Genomic DNA, 24,726 nt, shown 5'->3' with positions numbered 1-24,726 from the left:
CTGCTGTAAAAGAGTGAAATGAAAGGAGAAATTGACACAAATCTATAAAGGAAGGGTTTAATGACTCTCAAAGTTCTAATTTCTGTTAGACTTGGTACATAATGATGCCAAAATTCCACTTGTTAACATAGGATCAAATATAAATAAAATAACAAATGGCCCACTGAGAAAAGTTCCTAACATGAAATAATTAAATGCAATCTTAAATTCTAATCAACATGCAACAGTTAAATACATATGGATAGTGGGAGACAGGGAACTAACACAAAAACGTGGAGATTCTTTGTTAATAGTAAATCGAATACATTCAATAAAAAAAATGTAAAAGTGTTCATGGCATGTGGCCAAATATATTTAAAAGGAAAGTATGTATTTAATAACATATATATCTATATATATTTCTAAAAATGGCCACAGAAAGTCTAGTAGTAAGATTTTGGTGTTACAATTATGTTTCAGTAGGCCATCCTCCACTGCTTTCCCAGGTCACAAACAGGGAACTGGACGGAAAGTGGAGCAGTCATGATAGGAACTGGAGCCCATATTGGATCCTGGTATTGGATCCTTTAGCCACTGTGCTACTGTGCCAGGCCCAAAACAAATCTTAAAAAACAAAAAACAAGAATCTGAATAGCAAAGCCCATCACACAGTACAAATATTACTGTATATTTCCTTGTCTAGAATTTACATTTTACTCACATGATTATAAATCTCACTCATGGACTTAAAAAGTGTATAATGCATATGGCCATTACTGTTTCTGGGTCACAGGAAGGCAGCATGGGTCACACGATCCAGTGGCCTGCATGTACCTAGCAAAACTGGGAGGAAAAGTACAAATAACAGCCTCCAGTTTCTCTGAGCTTCACGGCACAACTTCCCTCAGCATGCCTTCCTGTGGTGGTCATCATCATCTTTAACAGCAGACACCCATGAGTTGGAAGAGAGAATATTCTCTAAGCCATTGCTCTGTTCTAGCAACTGTGCTAGACTGAGTTATTTTTCTCATTCACTCAGAGATGAAATTATTTCTGAATTTTTCCTCTCCCCCTCACCCCGAGTCAGCTTCAACTGAAATGAGAAAAGAATAGGTGGTTCACAGATATGGGCGCATACTCTGGTTCTTTTGTTCCATGATTACGTTAAGATGAAATCTATTTTTTAATTCTTTTAAATTTTTTTTCGTGACAATGTTCCTTAGGCTCAGGAAGGGAAGGGGGTAGATTCTCCCTTTACTTCTGTTTCCCCTATACTTTAACCACCATCCCAAGTCCATCATTCTTCAATTTAAATGTATACTGCTGGCATAGAAAATGATATAAAATCCAGCATCCTGTTGTCAAGATATATTTAACAGTTTCATTGGGAGTTCATCTTTCATTCATAAGTAGAGGTGCGTACTGCAATGTATCTCCACCACACAGCATGCTTGCCTCAGTTTTACAGTTCCTCTAGATAAATATACGTATATCCATGTTTACCTGTGCATCTATTGATCTTGAATTCTGCATGACGGTTGTCTTATATCAGAGTTAAGACGTAATCTTCAACATTAGTGTCTAATTCTGTGTAGTTAGTGAACTTTGTTCTTCAACATTTAAAGAAATTAACTTGAAGTCCATTTTTTTCAGAATCAAAGTTTCATTTGAGTAGAATGTAACGGGGAGAGTACTGCAACTTTCATTTTTAAGAGCTGTGAGTTTCTATAGTATATTTCAAAGAGTATATAAACTTGAGGATAATCTACTTTTAAAATGGATATTCATCAGAAGTTGGAGGCTTAGGACACAAGTGTATTGAAAACACAAATGTAAAAATGGGATTTTGGGCAAGGCTGTCAAAACTTTTTTTGTTGTTGTTAAGAATCTGTAAAGATTTCTTATAGAGAAGAAATGTTGAAAAAAGAGATTTTTCAAAGGTTCCTACCTGGACTCAGACTCCTCCAGCTGCTGCAACAAGTCCATACTCTATCTGTTGCTGGTCCCTCTTTAAACAGTTAGGTGGTTTTGGGTTCCTGGATCCAATGATTATTAACCATCTCTTTAGCTCATTGTCCCAGGCAAATAGAAGAAATTTACTTAGCTAATTCTAGGAGTTCATGCTAGATGTCCATATTTCAAGGGTACACTAACAGTGGTTTGTACACCGCTTACTCTGGCAGCTTTTTGTTTAAAGGATCATTGTGGTAAACTGAAAGTTTGTTACTGCAAAAAGTTAAAGGAAAAAAAAACCAGAAAGAAAGGAAGGCATGGGGAAGGAAAATATCAATGTATTCTTCGAATCACATACATAAAATTCACAAAATCTGTTCCATATGCATTAGAAAATACAATGTAATAAACATATTTGGAATAACTTAAGTTTCTCAGAGTTTATCCGTAACTTTATATTATTGCTAAAAGTAAACTCTGTTTGTGAGAATGACTGACCTGCATTTGATTATAAGTTACAAACATAAGGCATCTTATTTATTAATACAATGAATTGTTGAAGGTGTTTAAAACACTTCCAAGTATAAAATACTTTAAGGTAGTTTTAAAAAGTATCTTCAGGTTATGTTAATATCCATGAAAGATACTGTCCATGTTTTGTACATGTTTAGTGTCCAAACAAGATATGGATGATACCGATGTCCTACAAGGCATAGCAAAGTGACAATTTTAAGATAAATCTTTTTAATGACAAATCAAGACTACTTTGCATAATAAATTCCTTCTAATAAACCCTGAGACCACAACAGATAGCTCCTATTTATATGGCTGCAAGAGAAAGGGAAAACTTGACCCAGCTGAACATTTTCTGAATATGGATGAAGTTTGAACAATTCATTCCTTATTACAAACTTTTTTTTTTTTAATTCCCTATTACATCAGAGGTTCTGGATTTTGTCCTGCAAGCGTATTGATTGTAAATCAGAAACACACCTTTTTCAAGTGAGTTTGTGTCTGGCAGAACAAGAGACGAGTTTACCAACCCATCACTGTCCCCTACCACTCACTTTTGTAAAGACAATCTGGGAGTGTATGAAAAGTTTGTTTAGAGAAATTAAAGAACAAGTTTCATTTTCCTTGGACATTTGTCTCACTGTGAGCTTAATTTTCATTCTCAAGTCGCCTGACAGGTTTGTTCTATTCCTGGCTGATTTTTGAAAGTACGTGAATCGTGCGGACAATCTACCCGTGTGGAGGTAAAGAACTTAGACAAGCTTAGAACTAAAAAGGAAGGACAAAACGGCACAAATGAACTGACAATCTTGGTAATCCCTAACCTAAAGCTATCAGCAGTTAACCCCCAGGATGCTGTCAAAGGTCAGAGAGCTTTAACTGCTGTCTTCTTTTCTCCTATTTAAGAGAAGCCATTGCGACAGTTCTTTCAACAGCCGAGATCAATAAAATTGCAAAATCTGTTTAAAACAATCTAAAAATATTTATTGCAAAGCACTCATTGCAGTTCTGATGAAATATCATTATCTTTGCAGTCTGGCAAGCTTCTGTGCCAATCAGTCTAGACAAACTGCTAGCAGTATGAACGTCATGAGCCACAACCTTTGTAGGCATCAATATCCTTTTTTATGAAGAGGTAGGTCAATATTTGGGATTAGAATTTAGTGTATGCAAAGTGCTTTACGTCATTGTCTGCTGCCCTCCCAGTGCACAAGCAGGGAGCTGGATGGGAAGCAGAGCAGCTGAACACCAACTGGAGCCTAGGGGATCCCAGTACATGCAAGACAAGGATTTAGCCACTAGGCCATCACACCAGGCCCCGGATTTTCACTTTCTCTTCTTTGTCCCTCTCACTTTCTCTCTCTCTCTCTCTCTCTCTCAAGGGGATGGGATGGGGGAGAAATATTTTCCATCTGGTTCTTTACTTCCCAAATGTTTACAACAGCAGTACCCAGAGTTGGTTCAGGCTGAAACCAGAAGTCAGAAATCCAACTCCTGTGCCCCGTCTGCGTGGCAGAGATCCAAGCTCTCGAGCCATCATCTGCTGCCTCCCAGACACACATCAACAGCAAGCTGGCCTCAGGAGCAGAGCTGGAGCTTGAACCCAGGTGCTCTGACAGGGGATAGATCTGATCACTGCTAAGCTTTCTCTCCACATGCTGAAATTCTAACTCACCGACCATTTGGAACTCAGGGGAGTAGACAAATCTCTACCACTTCTACTTTTTCAAATTAGCAACAGTCCCTGTATTCTCTCCACATTATTCTTCTCCAAGTCAGCCTGCAAGCACAGCATCGAAAACATTGTAGCTGTTCAACATGCGGTAGCTCTCACTTTTTCAAATGACAGCCAATAATGTAATGAACTATTCATGGAAACACATGAAGACATCGATAACTGGCTTCACAGCTAAGTCATCTTAGGGAAAGGATTACTGACTTTAAAATATAAATTTCTGTCCACATCTTCATGTTTTTGACAAATGGCTGAATATATTTCCAACCCCTTTTTACATTTATATATGTGTATGTATTACATATTTATGTATTCCCTTCAAGATTATAGTCATAAAGGAAAATTGGTAACGTTTAAATAATTTATGGGCCTTTTCAGCTGTCATTTAATCAAATTCTTAATGTAAAAATTGTTTTAAATAGCTGTTCAACATTCCATCTATAACCATTTGGTACTACATGAAAATGTTCCATTTCTATCAATTACTAAAGTTGCTTGTTTCTGATATTATAAACAATGCAGAGACAAAGACTTAGGTATAAATATTCTTTTATGACTTCCCACAAAATGCATTTCCTTGTGCTAAAAGGTATCTATGGCAGCCTAAGCACAGATACGGACTTGCTAAGGGTTTAACAGCACTACAGTATCCTTGTAACCTTTTAAAACTGATATTTACAATTACTTTACATAAAAATTCAATCAGTAGCTTCCATCTAATTCAGATTACATTTCTTAATTCATATTCATCTCACACGTACGCGCACACACACACAATTAATTGCAAAGTGGGATCTCACTTTTGCTCAGTTCTGTATTTGCTTGGTCATACACCACATTCATGCTAATTTGACAGGAACTCAGTCCGTTATATGGATTCACACAATAGCTTTTTTTTTTCCCCTCGAATTCCTTCTGATTCTCTTGAGCTCAACCCAGAGTAAAATGCGTATAATATGAATTTTTCTCTAATAAAAACCCAAAATAGCTCCAATTTCCTGGCATATACTTTCTAAAAATATTTATTTGGAACACACACAGAAACACACACAGAGACCCTATCTGCTCATTCACTCTGCAGTATCCACAACAGTAAGGGTTTGGCTACACTGACGACAGGAGCCAGCGATGACTTCAGACTCAGTTCCTTAAGCTGTCACTGCATATGTTAGGTCTGCAGTTTTCAGGAATAGAGGTCATGAGCCAGAACTGAACTCGAGTCTTCTGATGTATAATATGAGTATCTGATCCACCAGGCCAAATGGCTGTCCTTCTGATATATTCTCCATAGTAGAGACAACAAAATAATTTTTTTTTCATAGACATTTCTACTGTGTTGGAGAATCCTCATGTCAATTGCTCCCATATGACACGGTAAGGACAGGTGACAATTGTCTTTGGGGATCGAATCCTACCCTTCACTGGCTGGGATGATCTAACCTGTTCCCCCCCCCCCCTTTTTTTTTGCATTCAGTGTTCTATCTCCAGAAGACTTGACAAAATCTTTTGGAAGCACTGGATATCTGTAGCTCCTGAACAATTCTTGGAATATAACACACAGCCTAGGTTAATCAATCCTTCAGAGTCTCAGATTACAGAGTTGGTATATCTTGGAGTAAACAAGAGAGAACTAGGAGAAAAGAAACTGACATGATACTCACATCGAAAGACGTAAAAATGCACGTGGAAATTATCTTCTGGTGCTGATGACTGTGCAATATTCCAGCCAGCAGGTGGAAGCAGCCTCCTATCTGTGGACGTTGACAGAAAAAGCAGGTCATTCAGAAATCTGCAGCAAAGAAAACTTTCATTCTTCAGGAATTTAAATCTCCGATTTCAATTTCTCAGGGTAGTATTTATGCAGCCACTAATTCCTACTCAGACGAGATTAGGAGTCTTCGCAAATTTAACCCATGCCTTGGATATTGTGATAGTTTTCAATGCAACTTCAAGTTGGATTGGAAGAAATCTAACACATACAGTAAATCACCTGGATTTTATGCCTTTGGCATAGGCTTTGAAGGTTCCCAACAAACTGAGTATTCCCTTTGCACATTTCAGAATACAACAGTGAATGATGAAATAGAAATTTTAGTGGTGTTTGTTCTCAGGATTTGAAGTTTCAGAGTCCTTAAAATATTTATTCAATTTAGAAAAGAAAGTTGCAGAGCAATGAAAACTGGTGGTTTGGTGCAATGAATTATGGCTCCCCAAGATCTTCATGTCCTCATCCTTAAAGGTGTAAATGTTAACGTGTAAAGCAAAATGGACTTCACAGGTGTAATACCAATTTCAACTGGACAGAACCTGGTACTCTGGACCAACACTAAGTACAATCCCAAGTGTCGTTACAAGCGAGCAGACACGGGAGAAGGCAATGCGAGAATAGAGCAGACTGGGTCAGTGCACTTCAAAAAGGAAGGACGGACCCACAAGCCAAGGAATGCAAGAGGTGAGTATATGCTGATAAAAGCTAGACAGATTCTCTCCTCAACATCCCAGCAAGGCTTCATCCTGGCCACTATCTTTACTTATGTCAGTAAAACTGATTTCAGACTCACAAAGCTCCAGAACAGCAACCAAAGAAATGTATGTTGTGTTAATCCACAAGATCTGTGATACTTTCACAGCAACGATGAGGAAATAATACTTTCTCCATCCCTCATCACCTCTCTCTCTTCTGGCCACCATCTCTCTACCTCTTCCGACACTATTAACAATAGGACATTAAATCAAATGCCCCTAAGGGTTGTAATCCATAAAATCTCCTCAGTTTAGAGGTTGTAGAATGTGTTGCTCTGTTACAACTAGATAGAAGACTCACAGGGTAACTTCTTGGTATCTGTGCATCTCATGAAATGGTGCATACACTGCTAACCATTTTATTCCAAATTCCTAACTCTGGGTGCCATCACTTCTGCAAATTCTCAAGCTTTCTCGTAGTCTTAGTGCCTGGACGAATGCACCTTACAGACCTCTAAGTTCAAGGGTGTCATGCACATTTAACATCATTTATTTCCTTTGTGAAGGGTTAACATACTTGGCATCCTGGAAAGAATCCAGTCTAATTTCTCTAACACGTCTCCCTCATTTTGGAAATGTTGCTACTTACTTCGAATATTGACTATGGCTATATGTACTCATTTTCCTCCAAGAAGTTTGAATCTGCTTTGGCTACTATCACCAGAGGTTTGGATCCTGTCCCACACTGGATATCATGAAGCTATCATTTACCCTCGTGCAGACATTGTTTTTCCATAGGCTCTGGTTGTTATTCTGCCCATCCCTCATCATACAAGGAGATGAGGATGAACTCTCACATGATCATTTCTGAGTATAGGCAACGTGAGCCTAAACCTCAGGAGAGTGTCACGATGCGCATGTGAATGTATGCAGACCGGCGATGAGTGCAGGAACCCATACCAAAAGGATGTCTAATTGAACAGCAATTACCACACTTCATGCATGTGCTCCATGCACACCTGCACCTGGGCACGGCTGGCTTCTCAGGGAAGCAGGATGAGAAGGAAATAAACCAATTGGGGGTTCACAAGCACAGGATTTGTGAGGAAAGATAATCTGGCAATAGTTTTCAAGTATGTTTATGAAACACAATAATTTTGACCTAGTAAAGTCGAAATAAGGGATTGTGGGCTCAACTACCCCAATAGCTTTTAGATAGAAACAGTAAAACACGAAAGAAAGGTCATCTAAATAACAACCTTTCTCTTGGGAGGAAAGACTCAAACCTTGGAAAAGGTAATATCAGAGGAAGATTCTGCCCAAACAGTTACACTGAGAGAGAGAACTAAAACAGCATTACACATATACTTATGACACAAACACAGATGAGACTCAGCATTATTTCTGCTATCTCTGATTATCTGTATAAACTGTAAACATTAGGGTCCTTTACATCAGGCCTTGGATCACAGAGGGAAGCTGAAAATTAAACTGTCACACACAAACTGCCAAGGCTTCACTGATTCAGTGGAGACCCACTAGTCCACCTGCATTAATAGAGGTCAGATACTCAATGCAGGGCACCTACTAGCAAGGAAATCATGGCTTCCATTCTTAGGAAGTGCAAAGATTGTTTGCAGAGAGGATTAATATCTTTGGGGTTCAGCGATTCTATCTGATATCAGCTATATTCTTGGTTATGCATTGATAAGATATCAACTGTTAAATGTCTTAACACAGTGAAGAACTACAACAACATTCAAATATTTTCCCTACATCCTAGGAGGTAAGAAAAACAGGTGTCTATGACTGGTTAGGGGAGTGGGTATTTTCCTATTGATCTTTGTTCTCTGTTCATACAGAGGAGTCATCAGAAAACTGAGGACCACATCTGGTCCCATGTCAGGTTTTGGACATAGTCTTACTGAAACAAAAATCTTCTATTTCATCATATCGTCTTTCGCTGCCTTTCATGCAATAATGGCAAAACCAAGTGGCTGGGGCAAAGATCTGGCAACCTGCCTAAAACATAAATCATCTCTCACCTAAGAAAAATTTTTATCAAACTTTGCTCTAAAAGATTTTTTTATCCCTTTTTAGCTGCTGGTGTCACTCCTTGAGTCCCACCTTAAATCTGTAATTGCTGAGAACATATGGTATCAATTACCAGATCCAGATGGAAACTCGAGTCTCTCTCATTTACCTATATTCCACTTTTGGTAAAATTTTCGGAGGTCTTAAGTTAATGAAATTAAGACTCACCTCTTTCATTTATGATGCAACATAATAGTGAAGTCTTCTTATAGAGCTTCCAACATTTGAAAAATCCATGTGTACCTGTTGCAGCATAGGAGTAATTTCCTCATAGACAAAGTAGTACTGAGACACCATGACTCAGTGGATATGTTACATTTGCAGCCTGCGATCTGGAGCCCAGGAGAAGGCATGGGACATTCAGGAGTCATCAATGAGCAGACAGCACAAGAAGTCTGTGAGAATAAATTCCATCTTTTACATGATGATGCAAGAGCCAATGCAGACATGACAATTTGGAAAAGACAGCATGAACACAAAGCCTGGGGGTGGGGTGGGGATCAGGGATGTTGGACGGAACCCAAAATAGAGGGTAGTCACAGCAATCAACAAAGCAGAAATATGGAGCTGGAAGGAAGGGGAAGGAAGGGGAGAGGGGGAGGGAGGAGAGCAGAGGAGAGAAGGGAGGGAAAAAACAGGAGAGGAGAGGGGAGAGGCAGGGAGGAGGGGAAGGTGGGGAGGAAAAGAAAAAAGACGGAGAAGAACTAGGTCTAACCATTGTATACTGAGTTAAAGTCTGTGTAACTTGGAAATTAGATTATTGTATAATGAGTTCCGTGTTTTATAGAATGGATATGTGTTGAACTCAGATACATGCTATGTCTGGGACCATGGTAGCACTAGGAGTTTGGATCTGAATTTGTCTCTATGACTTCACAGAAATTTCGAAACCTTTCTAAATGTCTATGTCTTACTTACCTGTAACGCACATAAGCACACATTCTTATAGACTGTTTCAATGACTAAACAACTAAATTAGAACAATTCCTGAGCATAGCGAATGTTTTATGAGCAATTCCCAATCCTTTGCAGAATACTTTTGGAAATCATGTTGTGATAAAAAAAAAGGGGGGGGGATATGACAACAGCATAGAGAGAGAGAACCGCAGGAGCAAGGGAGTAGATTTCTATTTTCTTTTTCTGTTGTTTAGTATTTGATAACACACAAATTTAAAGATATACAATGACCATTCATCATGAACACAACTGTAAGGAACTACAGACTATGAAAATGGCCAATATTCTGACAGGACTATGTTTAAAATTTTTTAAAATAAAAATATGTGTTTCTGAATAAAGCAAAACAGATGCACTTGTTCATCTCCTGAATACCTGTCTGTCTCGAAGTTGGAACCATTCACTGCTCTGAATTCTTCTTTTGAAGCATGGAGTATGTTCCAGTCCTATTGGCCTGAGGCATGAAGTAAATCAATGGCTGGGTTTTTAAATGTGGGTTTAATCCAAGCCAGGCCTGGCAGGAAGTGCTGTTTAAGCTTTGACTGAGTTGTACTGACGTCAGAGACTCTGTGTTAGAAAACACAATCTGTTACAGGATCGTACATGCAGATCCACCTGACGGCAGCAGTAAAGCGTAATGAGTTGTGAATAGCTACTTCATAGAGCCCTTCTGTTAGGAGTCACTCGGGGAAAACACAGGGGTAGGATGTCTGCAAGCTTCCATTCCGTTACAGCTATCTGTGCATTTTGAAGGGCAACATGATTCTTTTATTCTTCTTCTTCCTTTTTTTTTTTAGCACAGGAGAACCTTTCTACGGCCTCCTCCTTCACTCAGCTGTTGGCCTCATGAGTTTTCGGGTGCTTTAGTCTCTCACCAGGCTCACTCTGTCTCAGGTTTGTTCGAATAGGGAATAACAGTATCTCTGGATAGCGCCTGGGTTCTGTATGCAGTAAACAAATCAGCAAGAAGAAATGTGAGAGAACTTTGAAAGTTCATGAAAAATGAGGTGAAAATATACATTTATCATGCTGCAAAACTCTGAAATATATGCAGAGTTTTTAATTATGCATATCTGTGAAATTTTTTGAGACTCCGTATATATAGTTTGATATTATTAATAGAGTTCAAAGAAACCTAAAACAAAATTACAAATTGAATCTACATAGCATGTTATATGCTATAAAAACATTAAAGTGTATACATAATATTTTAAGAAAAAATCATAAAATCTAATACTGGAAGTTTTCAATAAAATGTTATACTCTGGACTTGAGAAAGAAAAATAAATATCAAAATACAAGAATAGTACAAGTAATAAAATTTCATAAATATATTTTCTCTTGTGACCAAAGAATAGATTCTTTTTATAATCTAGAAGGCTTTTTTTTTCAAACTGATATTTTTTATAAACTTAAAAACTTAACAAATATTGAAAAGCATTGATTGAGGACCCAGCATAATGGCTCAATTGATTAATCCCTTCAAGTGCCAGGATCCCATTTTGGAATCAGTTTGTGTTCTGGCTGTTTTACTTTTCAGCTAGCTCCCTGTTTATGGCCTGAGAAAGCAGAGGAGGATTGTCTAAAGCCTTGGGACCCTGCACCTGCATAGGAGATCCTGCAGAGGCTCCTGGCTTGGATGGGCACAGCTCCAGCTCTTACAACCACTTGGGGAGTGAACTAGCAGGTAGAAGAACTTTCTATCTCTCCTTTCTGCCAAGGTCTGCCTTGGCAATACAAATAAATTTTTTGAAAGAAAAGCATAAACTGAAAAGTATACAAACATTGTTTACAAATGTAATAAAAAATGTAAGGACATTTGCTTGAAAGTAGGTAAAAATGAGAAAATTTTAAAATATTTTCCTTCTAGGGACTATAGGGCTGACTTAAAGGCAGAATTACAGATGGCAGGAAAGTGGGAGCAAGCAGCCATGGCTGGGCCAGGTGGAAAGCGGGGGTGGGAAGGAGTTCTCCTGATGGGTAGACCTAAGGGCCCCATTCCACAAGCACAATCCCAGGTACAACAGCAGGAAGACGCATGGGAAGCTGTGACGCTCAGACCAAATTAATACTCGGATATAGATGCCAGCATTTGAAACAACACGTCATTTTTGACTCAAGTAGAAAATAAAGAATACACTTGTAAAAAAAAATCTAATTCTTATTGGTTCTACATTAAGTCAAACTTTATGAGTTACCAACAAAGTTGTACAGTGGAACAAGTAGAGGAAAACAAACAAAAAAAAGTAACATAATGTAAATTATAATACAAATGGAAAGTAAAAATGCATGCTGTAGGCAGTAGTTAATCCCAGGATATTCATCTCACTTGTAACATTATGCTTTTCGTGTCTTGTGTATCAGTTAGTATAGATCAGAGAGAACACAAGAGATTTGTCTTTTTGGAACTCACATATTTCAACAACCACAATGGATTCCAGCCGAGTCCATTTTGTAGGAAACGGTAAGGTTTCATTTTTTAATAGGTAATATTCTGCAGCATGTATGTACCACGTTTTCTCTATTCATCCATTGATGGGCATCTGGGACGGTTCCACTTCTTGGATATGTGAATTGTGCTGCTATAAACATGGGGATCTAGTTAATTCTCTCATATGCAGATTTCATTTTGTTTGTATATATTCCCAGGAGTGGGATGGCTGATCGTATGGTAGATCTATTTTCAGATATCTGAGAAATTTCCATGTTCTTTTTCATAGTGGTTGCACTAATCTATTTTCCCACCAAGAGTGAATTAGGGCACCTTTCCCCCACATCCTTCCCTGTGCTTACTGATTTCTATTTCTATACGTTAGTCTTTCTCACATCAGTAACGTGGTTTTTATTTGGGTTTCTCTGATAGCTAGAGAACCTGAGCAGTTTTTCGTGTGCATATTAGTCATTTCAATTTCATTTTTAGAAAAAAATATTTGTTCCTGTGCCTTGTCTTTCTTAACCGGATTGTTTGTTTTGTTGTTGTTGAGCTTCTGAAGTTCTTTGTAAATCCTGGATATTAGTCTTCATTGTGTAGTTCGTGAATATTTTCTATCAACTTGTTGCTTGCCTCTTTCCCTTGCAGTGCAGCTTCTTAGTTTGATGCAGTACCATTGGTTTATTTTTGCTTTAATTGCCTGTACTTTTGGGTGTTTTCCTATGCCTTTGCCTTGTAGTGTTTGAGTTTCCCTCTAGTAATAATATGATGGTGTCAGGTTGTAGGCTTAGAGCCTTGATCCATTTTGATTTTTGTATAAAAATCTTATCTCTTACTTCTGCAAGCAGAAGTCTGTTTCATCATTAGTTCCATGTGAATTTTGATACTAAGAATGCTACAAAGGTTTTTAGGGTAGGCTGGTAACAAGTTCCCATTTTGATCTTGAACATCTCCTTGATGGAAAGGGTTCTTCCTGTGCGCTGGAGGGACTCCCCAGCCTCACACACACTCCAACCCTTCAGTCTTCCAGTTTGCCTTCGACCAGGTCTTCTCTGGATTTCACAGACTGCACAGGGGGTGAGGAGCAGGGGGTCGTGAGCCGGCAGTAGATGAAATGCCTCATGAGCATGCATTCTGATTGAAGTTGGCTAAGGTAAAGGAAAAAAAAATGCAGCATGTCAGAAAAACACATAGCATGTACAGAAAAATATATAGCAGATTAACTACGACAGGTTGCTAACCAACTCACCCTTGTCAGAAGAACAGCAAGAAGCCAGGGAAGAGGAAGTGCTGGGCTCGACTCCTTCCATTGCTGAGAAACAGTCGTGTGGCATGCTGCAGCTTCCGGCCCAGGAGTCCCTGGGCCCTGTGATGAGTGACAGAGAGCACCCAACCACCACACACAGCCCTTCCATCATGCCATCCATCACTCCCTTTCCCTTACAGTGACTAAGTGTATTGCAGACTCTCAGACATGCAACTTTCAAACATATTTCGCAAACACATCATGTGACAAGCAGGGAGCTATTTAGATATAATATAATAAAGGACAATAAATACATTATTATTAATTTTATTAAGTTACATCCATGTGTACTTGCAGGGGTAAGTAATATCCAGGCCACAGAACATAAAAACACTTTGGGCCAACCACGGCGTGGGACTCAAAATCCAAAAAAAATCCTAACAGGGTAACTTTTTTATAAAGATTTTTATTTGTTTTTATTGGGAAGGCAGATATACAGAGAGGAGATACAGAAAGATCTTCCATTTTCTGGTCCACTCCCCAAGTGGTCACAATGGCTGGAGCTGAGCCAACCTGAAGCCAGGAGCCTCTTTCGGGTCTCCCATGCAAGTGCAGATTCCCAAGGCCTTGGGCTGTCTTCCACTGCTTTCCAGGCCACAAGCAGGGAGCTGGATGGCAAGTGGAGCAGCTGGGATACAAACTGGTGCCCACATGGGATCTCAGTGCGTGCAAGGCGAGGACTGTAACCATTAGGCTCCCATGCCAGGCCCAATAGGATAATTTTTTAAGCTGATAATTTGTACGGTCTTCAAATGATCTAAACATACAAATGGCCACTGGCTGAGAAAGATTCCGCACCCAGTAGTGTCACATGAATAGTACATGTTAATGAAAAATAGAATTTTAACCTCCAAGACCATTTATCATTATGTTTTTATATCAATTATTATATTTCCAAAGAAATGAGGAAATTAAAATAAATGTGCCTCTGCACATTCTGACTCTGTCCAAACATCATCATTGGGGCCATATAGGAAATTACACAAGATGAGATTCAATCTTCTAATCATATTCTCTTATTCTAGACAGATAACTGTTAAGTTGCTTTGTATACATCAGACAACAGAACCAATTCTTCCATCAAGAATAGAGCAAATATATCAGTGCACATTAGGTGAACTGAAGCAGAATGTATGAATACTAAGGAATCTGTATATAAATTTCAAAGGTTTAAAAATCAGTTTTATCATCTCCTCTGGCTCTATTTAATTATATTGCTATCAAGCATATTACTTAATGTTTCAAATCAAAAAGAAAGCAGACGTTTCTGAAAGAAGATTTTACACATTTTAAAATCTTTTGGATCAAAATACATTTGCAAAACTTCTACAAGTTAGAAAACATAGCTTCTGCCCATCGTTTTCTTAAAGTTGTGTTTCCTTGCCTGGCCAGTAGCTGGGTTCAAGTAGGTGGTCACGGCGAAAACAGTTTTCCTTCCTAAATCTTGTAGAGACCACTGTTGTTTCACTTGGCATTACAAAGTTCCCAGGTTTCGAAGCATCTTTTCTCTTTAAAACGAAAAGCACTGCCATGCTTAGCACAACGGACACTGTGCCCAGGATCATGGTTACTCCCAGATAGATGTATCTACAAGAAGAGAGACTACCACTCATAATTATGTCAACTGTGGAACTTGAAATAAAGTGTAAAAGAAAGGTGGTCGTTCCATTCTGATGGTTTTCCTGAAAATGCAAATATAATCTAGAATGGTAGAAATTGAGGGGCTTTCTCCAAAAACTGGTAGGCTACCAAAGGCAGTTAACACAAAGCAATCTACTAGTACACCATTCTCAGGTCCTCCTAATTGCACAATCACTTACTTCCTCCCTGTAATATTCCCATGGAAAAAGTGACTATCCTTTTTGTTGCAAAGAACAGTCCCAGTTTAGGTTAGTGTTGTCCCAGTGTCATCTTATTAATATCCTCTTTCATTCTCAAATGTTTCTAGGTTGGATGATAAATTATGTGGTTATAATATCCTCAGACATTTCCTGAACTCATTTCTTTGGAAAAATTGCATGAAGCAATGTGAAGGGAAATTGGCCTCTGTAATATAACGAAGTGATTTACAATCACACGGGATTAAATCAATTCCTTTCATGGAAGGCGTTTAGTTCCTCACTTCCTCCTAAGTAAAGTATGAAAGAGCAGGTTCAATGTTTCATTCTGGTCACCTTATAAACATGCTTTTACTTTCTGATTCAGTTTCACTGTCTCTACATTAAAGAGAATGCAGCCTTAGCAAATGTGAGTGAAGCCCAAATTATACTCACAGATCCGATCCCTATCAAAGGCTAAAACAAATTTCACACATAACATCAAAGCCTATTAAATCAAACAACCATCTTGTTTCAAATGGTCTGCCCAATTCACATCTAGCTTAGGCGGTTTAGTACCAAGTTTATTGCTTCGGAAAACACTCAGCTCTTAAGTCTTTAAAAAGAAGAAGAAATAAAAAAGCCCATGCTTTAAAGCCATTGAAATACTGCTTTAAGCAAGATGAGGACTAAACACTTGAAGAATTGAACTGAATGCTACCCTGGTGGAAAAGCCATACCCCCAACCCCTCTACACACTCACTCACACAGAGGAAACCTTTCGCTTTTATGCATTTTTAAGGACTGGAATAATTGGACATCAGTTTGGCCATAAAAGCTGGACAGATTTAGAGCCAAATGCAACTCTTGCCCAGGGGGATTATATCTGACGTAAATGGTACAGTTTGGCTCACTTTGAAAACGAACAGAATTAAAACCAAAATGTGACCCAAATTTAAATGATCCTGAGTTACAGTGAATTACCATTTGTGTGCATAAACTTTCAAAATTCTGCTTTACTCAGAACCCATCATCCTGCTTTCTAAATTACTCATTTAAAATGATTATTTATTTAAAATGGGAGTCAGTGTCAGGGGTTGGGGGGAAGAAATAGGGGGGTTAGTGGGAAGAATCTAAGATCCAGACAATAAAACAACAGATTATTCTATAACACAGAAATACATTCGGCTTTTTTTTTGTTAGACTAATATTTATTTTGCAAGAAGTAAAACTGCAAGATGAATTAGCAGTGTCCCTGGCATTTACTGCACAAACTAGGAAGCTGCGACAGTGAACTGTGGGAATGCATTTGATATGGTACCTGAAATAATTTGAATCATATAATCTGCAGGATCCTCTAGTTCCACATCTTTTAAATCCCCATTTGAGGCATGAAGTGTCGATCAAAACTCCGAAATATACTGGAGCTGGGATTCCTGCTGCAATAAAGACAAATAATTACTACCAAAAACATATACACATCTTATACAGTATGAACAGCGTTGCGGCCCTATTACTTTTAGGTCCACAAGCACTCATCAGAAGATCAAAGACCGTCAGTTACATACAGCAATCTCCAAAAGCTTTCTCTATGGAGTAGTCTTTCTCATGATCTCCGGATCCATTCAGTAACTGCCATCTGATAGCTCAAGAAGCATCATATTCAGCTTCAGCTTGACTTATTTCTCCCCCAAAGTGTCCCTTCATCACTATTTCTTACTATCCTCTCTTCGTTTAACATGTCCAAATCATTATCAATTCTACCTACCAGGTGTATCTTAAACACCAATCCTCACCATTCCTACTGCCATTATATTGCACTTGAAACCATGGTCCATTATGATTCCACTTTGTTCTGTTAATATCCTACTATTTTTCTTGTAAATTTTGATTTAGTCAAATAAATAGCCCAGACACCTGATTGAAGACATTAATAACCCACCAGACAATGAGCCCCAGCCCCAGATTATTGATCTCAATTTGAGCATTTGAACAATATTTGTTGCCTTATACAATCCTACTTGATTTCTTTCAGAGCTTAAAATATTCTCCTCCACTGTTTAAATGCTTTCTGTTTTCTCCACCCAGAGCACATTCCATTTCTGTCCTTCCCCTCTGTATATGAACCCATCTTCAAATTCAAATTCAAATGTTTTCCATCAGGAAAGAGTGTTCTGGTGCCTTCTACTGCATTAATTCACTTTGTTCTATGAATCACAACACTTGAATTTATTACAAATTCACTGAAACTCTTATAATGGCTTACTTAACTGCCTTTCCTACCCGACTGGAAGTTACACAGGGCAGGAAATAAACGTCTTCCCTATTCATGCTCAAAAACATAGTATATTATCAAATAATATTTGCTCACAAATATAAACATAGCAAATAATTTAAGCTGACTGCTCATAACTCAATTTATATTTGTATGTCTCACAGATCATGGTTACAGTTGAGCAGTTCTCAACAGTAGCTTTTTCTACATCCAACTTACACTTTCACATGCTCAGAGTTCCATTCTCTTACTCCAAACATCTCCATCTCCCTCTCTCTCTCTCTCTCTCTCTCTGTCTCTCCCCTCCCTCTCTTGCTTGCTCACTCGCTCTCTGGCTCTCATATTCTCGGTTTCTCTCATACACATTTCGCCCCCCCTCCCACTTCACTCATTTTCAACAACTGCTTGAACTTTCTGATATTTTGATTTTTCAATGCATTGCACATAGGCACATAAAACTGCTTGCTAGGTTTGGTATGCCAGTTAAGCTGTCACCTGGGATGTCCAATTCCTATATTGGAATGAATGGACTTTATTCCAAGTTCTGTTTCTGAACCAGCTTCCTGTTAACGCACATACTTGGAGGCAGCAGGTCATAGCTCAAATGTCTGGGTCCGTGACACATATATGGAGGACCCAGATGGAGTTTAAAATTTCTGGCTTTGGACCTGTGGGCATTTGGGGCATAAACCAGCTGATGGAAAATTAATCAACTAACCCCTTTCTCTGTCACTCTTTTAAATAAATAAAACTTCCAAAACCACATTTCCTTTGGTACGCTTACGCAGAATGCTTAAAACTCATCAAGCATCTTTAATTACACATTTCAGATTTTAGAATTTATCAGTTCCTTTCAGTAACAAATGGAAAACACTTAAGATATTTGTTATTTAAAAGTTTATGTAAATTTTGCAAGTACCCATAAAATAATCAATTCAATCTAGAATCACCAATGGTTGCTGAAACATGGGAGTAATGATTTCAGGAAATGAAATATTCTCAGCATCTCAGAGCACCAAACCATAGATATCCCAATAATTGTAAACTTCATTTTTGGATCAGTGAGACTGATAGAATTTGAGAACTATTGAAACCACTCAAACAGAACCCTCAGAGCATGCGCCACACCAGGGACCCTGGGATGACATCAGATGGCTGTTCCCCTTCCCTGGGGACAGAGGCATTTGGGAGGCTGGGTGCAGCTTCTCCTCTTGTCTCCCTGCCTCCCCCAGATACAGAAAGAAGAAAAAAGAAAATTTGGAAACAATGGGTCTCATCCACTTTCTCCTAAGCCTTGACCTTTCCCACCCTAATCAACTATGTAAAAATCATCCAAGATAAAATTTTAAATTATTTTAAATTTAGAGATTTAAAAGAAACAGGGTTTTCCACAAAGTTCATGGAAGATGCACTTTATGAGAAACCAGTAGTTAGATTTCACTTTTTTCTTTTTAATCAAAGCAAATTCATATTTTATTTTGTAATAAACCTTTTCAATGTGGTTTGGTTTTCACAAATGTGGAAGGGACTATCTTGGCTTTGGCTTGGATATTGTGGTTACTCAAGGAGCTAATCTGTGGATGGACAAAGTGGGTGACCACGCAAGTCCCTGAGTGTCTGATCCCTGTGTGGGAGACACTGATGGAAAAGCTGCATCCTATATCCTGTAAAAACATTCAGGAAATCTTCCAGATACATCCCAATACACTTACAACAGCTACCACAGATTAGAGCATATATCATGCTTACCAAGAACTCTCACTGCTAAGGTGTAGACACCCAGGGCAAAAGACTTCAGTTGTGGCTTGACGCACCTGAAAAATCAACCAAATACTATTACAAAAATATCCATTATAATAAGTGGACGGGTTAGAGATTATCGGTTTAACACACATGAAATCCTATTGAAATTCAGGTAGCATTTATGCAGAAACCACCAGCCTGTTATCATAGGGAAGACACAGCTTACAAAAAACTATTCTATTATATGCTATATTCCAATGACTATATAGTTCATAGTTGCAGAAGACAGTAATCTAGGTATAAAACTAGTAAGTAGAAAATGAGGTGGTATAAGAGAAACTTTTGATTTGGTAAAACTACAGTTCAACTAAAACCCATGTTATCCACACTAGGAAACATGACCACCAGTATTACAAACAGTGGGTGATATTTGCTGAGTGAATACCTGATGTAGGCACTACATTGTTATCTAGATCAATGGTTTACAATTATTTTTCCAGTAAGAAAATGGCTATCCAGCCATATTTTTATATAAAAAACTACAATGGGTAAGCATACACACTTTATAAGTTGTTCACAAAATCTGTGACATACCTAAAATAGTTTAGAAAAACGGTTCTATATAAGTACATTATAGCAACATTAATATGTTTGGTATCAAAATGGGTGGTGAAACTCAGCCATCACCTCAGGAGTAATATGTATCCAGGTATGCCTCCCAGTGATAAAGTATAGGATGTGATCACGGAAATTACAAGAAAATATAGAAACATTCTGGGACATCCATTATCTTTCTGACATCTTCCCATCATGCCTGAGGAACCTGCCGATTCAGGAGCTGCAATTTCCATACAGGTACAATTATAAAACATCTGTAGCACAAAAAAGAAAACATTAATATTAGTATTTTCAAATACTAGTATTGATATTAAGGTGACATTAAAATAAGATCTAAAGCAAATGTCTATGGCAAACTTTACAGCATAATATACATGCATGACAGAAACAACAGAGACATGTTCGCTGATTTTCCTGTATCAGAATGCACTGAACACAGCGAAATTTATACGGTATTTCATTGCTCAAACAGAGGTCATATGTATGAAACCATTCATCATATGGAATAAAATCCCATCAAATCTTGAGCGATCCAACCGTGTCTCATCACCTTCGCTTGAGCTTCCAAGCCTGCCACCACCATTTCCTGCCTTGATTATTGTAACAATCTTTTTATATTCATTCTATTTCTACTCTTATCCATCAACAGCTGGCAAAGTGAGCCAAATGATGATCCAACTGTATAACTACCCTCAACTTTATAAAGGCCACCTGTTGCATTATTAGAACAGCTCAGATTCTTACAGTGGGGTTTACACATCCTCTGTCATGTAGCTCCTTGATTCTTACTTCACTGCTCAGTGAGCTTCCCTCTTTGCCTGGAACATCCATATGCACGTTGCCTGCAAGCACCATTTTATAACTGCATTTTTCCCTTGCCAATGCTCCCATCAAACATGGCAAGTGTACCCATGGCACATGACCCTGCTTTCTCTGCCCAGGAAATTCTTCTCTTAGATCACGACATGGCTAGCACCTTCACTTCCTGTTCTACTCAGAGACTTTCCCTGATCTCTCAGTCAGAATGTCATCCCATCAACTCATCCACTTACCCAATGTTTCCACAGTGCTTATTACTACCTGTCAGGATGTTATAAAGTTGTTCACTCGTTTTAAAATTCTATTTACCTATTAGAAGGCGATCTCCACAGAGGCAAAGGCATAAACTGCTTACAGTTTATGGACCCTCATTTTAGGCAATAAATCAAAATTTGTTAAATACCTGGGCATAGTTTGAGAAGGTTACAAAATACATAGTGAATGTTAGGAAAAAATCCTGATACATAATATTGTATTAGTCCTTGACAAAAGGAAGACAATCTTGATAATCTCTTCGCATGTTTATGTGAATTTCATTTACAAATGCATAGAGTATGTTGTTACTGTCATTACAAGCTTGTTATTTCTTCCAGAATAAATAAATCTGGTGTTTCCTTTTTCTAGGGAGAACAGCTATGTGGACTTTTAAATACATATGACAACTCTATTTTTGTCTCCCACTTCACAGCATGCTTTCTACAGTAGCCAAAATCAACTACTACAGCTTCCAACCTGTATTTCCAGTGACATGTCTCACTCCTTGATTCTAGCCCACTCACTCAACTGCACTATTCATCCTCATGGCTTGTTTAACCCCCAACCAAGCTGTCCCAGAACCATCATCATCAGAGCCTAGACCTCTGTCTAAAATGTCTACTCTGGGTGCATTAAGAAAACCGTTACAGTGTTCCTGTTTCCTTGTCACAGAATGAGATGGGGAAGGGAACAGCCAGGACTCCTAAAAATAGGGGGCAGGGCCAAGCCCCCCATAGAGTAGTACAATTTATATACAGTCACAGTCCCTTGGACATACACTTCAAAGGAGATTTCTTACAATATTATTTCCACTGCTGTTGGAGGCTTGGCAGCCAGCAAGACAAGCTGATGCGTATGTGATCCCATTCTCGCCACAAATGGGTTCCCATTTTGTCTCTGAACATTTACATCTCGAGTTGCAATCTGAAAAGAGAGCTCGTTCATGATAAGAGACAGGTTTGGTTCTGAAAAGAAATGTGACAGCATACAATATTACCTCTTAGCAAGTGGCACCTTCATGTTTTCAAGAGTCAATGTTCTTGTGTGATAGGATACCGTTAAAAAGCTAGCCTTTTGGAAACACAGTTGTTTTAGGTAATGAAAATTTCTGACTGTTACAGTAAATTCATTATTAATCAACTTTCCCTTGAAAGTTATCTGAAGAGGTTTCCAGACTCAGTGCCCACTTTGCAGCTCAAGAATTCTATTTAACTCTGCTGCCCCTAAGATCTTTTGACATGCTCCTATATAAAGGTGTAGGAACAACAAAAATTCCTCCTCCCAAACTCCTCTTAGCATCCCTCTTACTCCCTTCCCTCTCCCCCTTTCCCAACTCCTTTTCCTCCTCCTACCCTCCCATTCTTCTTCCTTTCTAACTCCTTCTCTTTTGTTCTTCATCCTCCTCCCCTGCTCCTCCTTCCTCTTTTAAATTTATGAATATATATCCCTTAAAAGGATTGTTAGATGAGACTATGTGATAAACCTGTTTTGAAAGCAGCCTTGCAAATCCAAGAATCAAGCTACACTATGAGCACTTTGGGCTGAGTTCATAAACAAAAGGAAGTGGGCAGATACTTGGAGCAATTAGGGTCACATTCTCATTTGACAGATTAGCAAAGTGGACAGGCTACTTGCTCAAATTAGTGTCATTTAGTTATGACAAACTCGGGTCTTGACTGTTTCCAGGCTTCTAAAGTCTAAATTTCTATCTCACATCAGGGTTATTTTCCTTCCTGCAGAATAAAGGTTTGTTTCTCCCACTGTCAGATTTAAAGTTTGTCTACCATGTCATGCTGAATGTTCAGGATCAAAATTACCTTTCTGAACAAAGCAGAATGGGGTAATCCATAGGAAACATTTTGTATATAAAGACCATAATTTTGCATTACAGAAAGCAAATTTAGTTTGCCATGTAGGGCAGAAATGAATTGCATACATGTTTTAGGAGGGTAATGTTGACAGCCGACTTGTGGTTTAAAACTTGAATTATAGAAAGGGTTTTAACAAATCTACCAGGATGTTTTTACCCAAATGAAAATTTCTTTTTGAAGTAATTACACAGGGGTGGGGTCAGTGGGGAGAGATTTTGCCATTTGGAAAAAACCAAAAGAAATAGCAATGCTCTTCTTGGCCATTGTCAAAGATATTTTAAACAAAAGGAAAAAGCAGTTCTAGGAAAGATAGTGCAAAGTTTTAAACAATGATATCTGGAGAGTAGAGAGACAATGAACAAGCAAGAAACAGATTAAGGTGCCATCTGTGCGCCTTTGAGGAACAGGTGGAGTGTCAGGCAATCATGTGTGGCATAGGGTAGGAGCTCGGTTGAGTCCTTTTAAACAAATCACACATACTTTGTTGAAGAATGGAGAACACCATTAGTAGAAAAAGATGAAATAGTTCCTACAAGTCCCACCATGGCAATGAAGAGAGACTCTGGAAACTGAGTAACCTAAACACAAAGACTTTAGGAGATGAGACGGGTTCCAAGGCATCTATAAATATTGTCTTGACTAACTGGAAGACAACCAGCTAGACAGCTGAGATCAGGTCACCGGGTTGAAGGATAGCCATCCACGCTTGAAATTTCCTATGATTCAAGTGCAACAGCGACTATGAACAGTGGCCTACAGAACACTCCACTATTCTAGGTGTCCAAGGCAAAAGTACAATTTTTTTTTTTCATAAATTCTGTGTCTATTTTCTGTTGGACAAGTACTGATCACTAAATATTGTGCCTTGTCTTGTCCAAGTCTTACAAAATGTCAGAAGCTAGTTACCACTTTGATTTTATAACTGGGACAACAGAATATAAACCCACATAATGTCACTTCATGAGGAATAAGCAGAGGTAAAATTCAAGCTCTGTGTTTCCCCTACCAAGCTGTTTCTCAGACAAAAAGTCATACTGTATATTTAGCACACAGTGTGAGTTAGGATTTCTCTAAGATATTCAAATGCAAATGAGATGACAAATTTGGTAACAGTCACAAATTTTGACTCACAAGTATTGCCAGCTATTTGATAATAAAATAGTAACTTCTTTTTCATAATCAGGTTGTTTTAAAAAAAAATCACCATTATCTTACTTTAATACTCTATTGAACTCTTGAACAAATCAAGCCAATCCCTTCAAACCACTTAACGAAGGAAAACGTACCCTTGGTAGGAAACTGTCAGTCCTGCCACATCAAAATTTTCACAGCCAAGTGCAAACAAGGAAAGGAACAGCAGATAACCAAAGACTGCGGATCCCAGGTAGAGTTTTGCAGCTCCACATACACTTATTTTGAATTTTTTCATAGCTATTCCCCCAGAGAATATTCCAAGGGCCACTGCAGGTATGTTGATAAGCCCTGAGGAATAAGGAAAAAAGTATAATTTGGCAAATCTCTAAAAGGAATAGTCTGAGTATGGTCATGTAATTAGACAAATCTGACATTTTTAATTTACAGAGGTATTGAGTCATTGCTATCTAATGGCATCGAACATCGAGAGCTATTGATCAGAGCGTCGATTTGTGGTAGCTCCTCCATCAGTGATACACAGGCTCACTGCTCTGCTGAAGAATGAGTCTAATACGAGCTAACAGCAACGACTGAGCAAAGCACTGGCCAGATGATTTTCTGATCTGATTCTTACATTAAAAATTACCTGGCAACTAAGTGATTGCTATACATTTATTTTAGATTTTGAATTACTGATGTCAGTGTTGTGGAATGGCTAGTTTAGCTGCTCGAGTTGTTGGTGCCATATCACAGCGCAGATTCT

The 24,726-nt window shown here is 38.4% G+C and overlaps 1 protein-coding gene across 4 annotated transcripts in view; it reads right to left on the bottom strand.

The window, feature by feature from the left end:
- Nucleotides 1-14,437: 14,437 nt before the first annotated feature.
- The window catches only part of SLCO1C1 (solute carrier organic anion transporter family member 1C1), a 28,594-nt gene continuing 18,305 nt past the window's right edge, over nt 14,438-24,726 (bottom strand). For 2 of the 4 annotated variants that reach the window (XM_040968333.1, XM_040968341.1), the window contains 6 exons: nt 24,116-24,311; nt 21,758-21,923; nt 19,954-20,138; nt 19,273-19,337; nt 16,570-16,687; nt 14,438-15,018 (listed from right to left, as the gene is read on the bottom strand). In XM_040968333.1, coding sequence (XP_040824267.1) covers nt 14,796-15,018; nt 16,570-16,687; nt 19,273-19,337; nt 19,954-20,138; nt 21,758-21,923; nt 24,116-24,311 — 953 coding nt within the window. In that variant the 3' untranslated portion in view covers nt 14,438-14,795. Of the gene's footprint in view, nt 15,019-16,459; nt 16,688-19,272; nt 19,338-19,953; nt 20,139-21,757; nt 21,924-24,115; nt 24,312-24,726 lie in introns of all 4 variants that reach the window. The other 2 variants (XM_040968334.1, XM_040968332.1) reach the window with 2 other exon arrangements.

The sequence above is a fragment of the Ochotona curzoniae genome, unplaced genomic scaffold (genome assembly GCF_017591425.1).
Source record: "Ochotona curzoniae isolate NIBS_2020 unplaced genomic scaffold, NIBS_Ocur_1.0 contig_1482, whole genome shotgun sequence".
NCBI classification, from domain to species: domain Eukaryota; kingdom Metazoa; phylum Chordata; class Mammalia; order Lagomorpha; family Ochotonidae; genus Ochotona; species Ochotona curzoniae.
The sequence above is the reverse complement of the archived record's forward strand: the minus strand, read 5'-3'. Positions and strand labels throughout refer to the sequence as shown.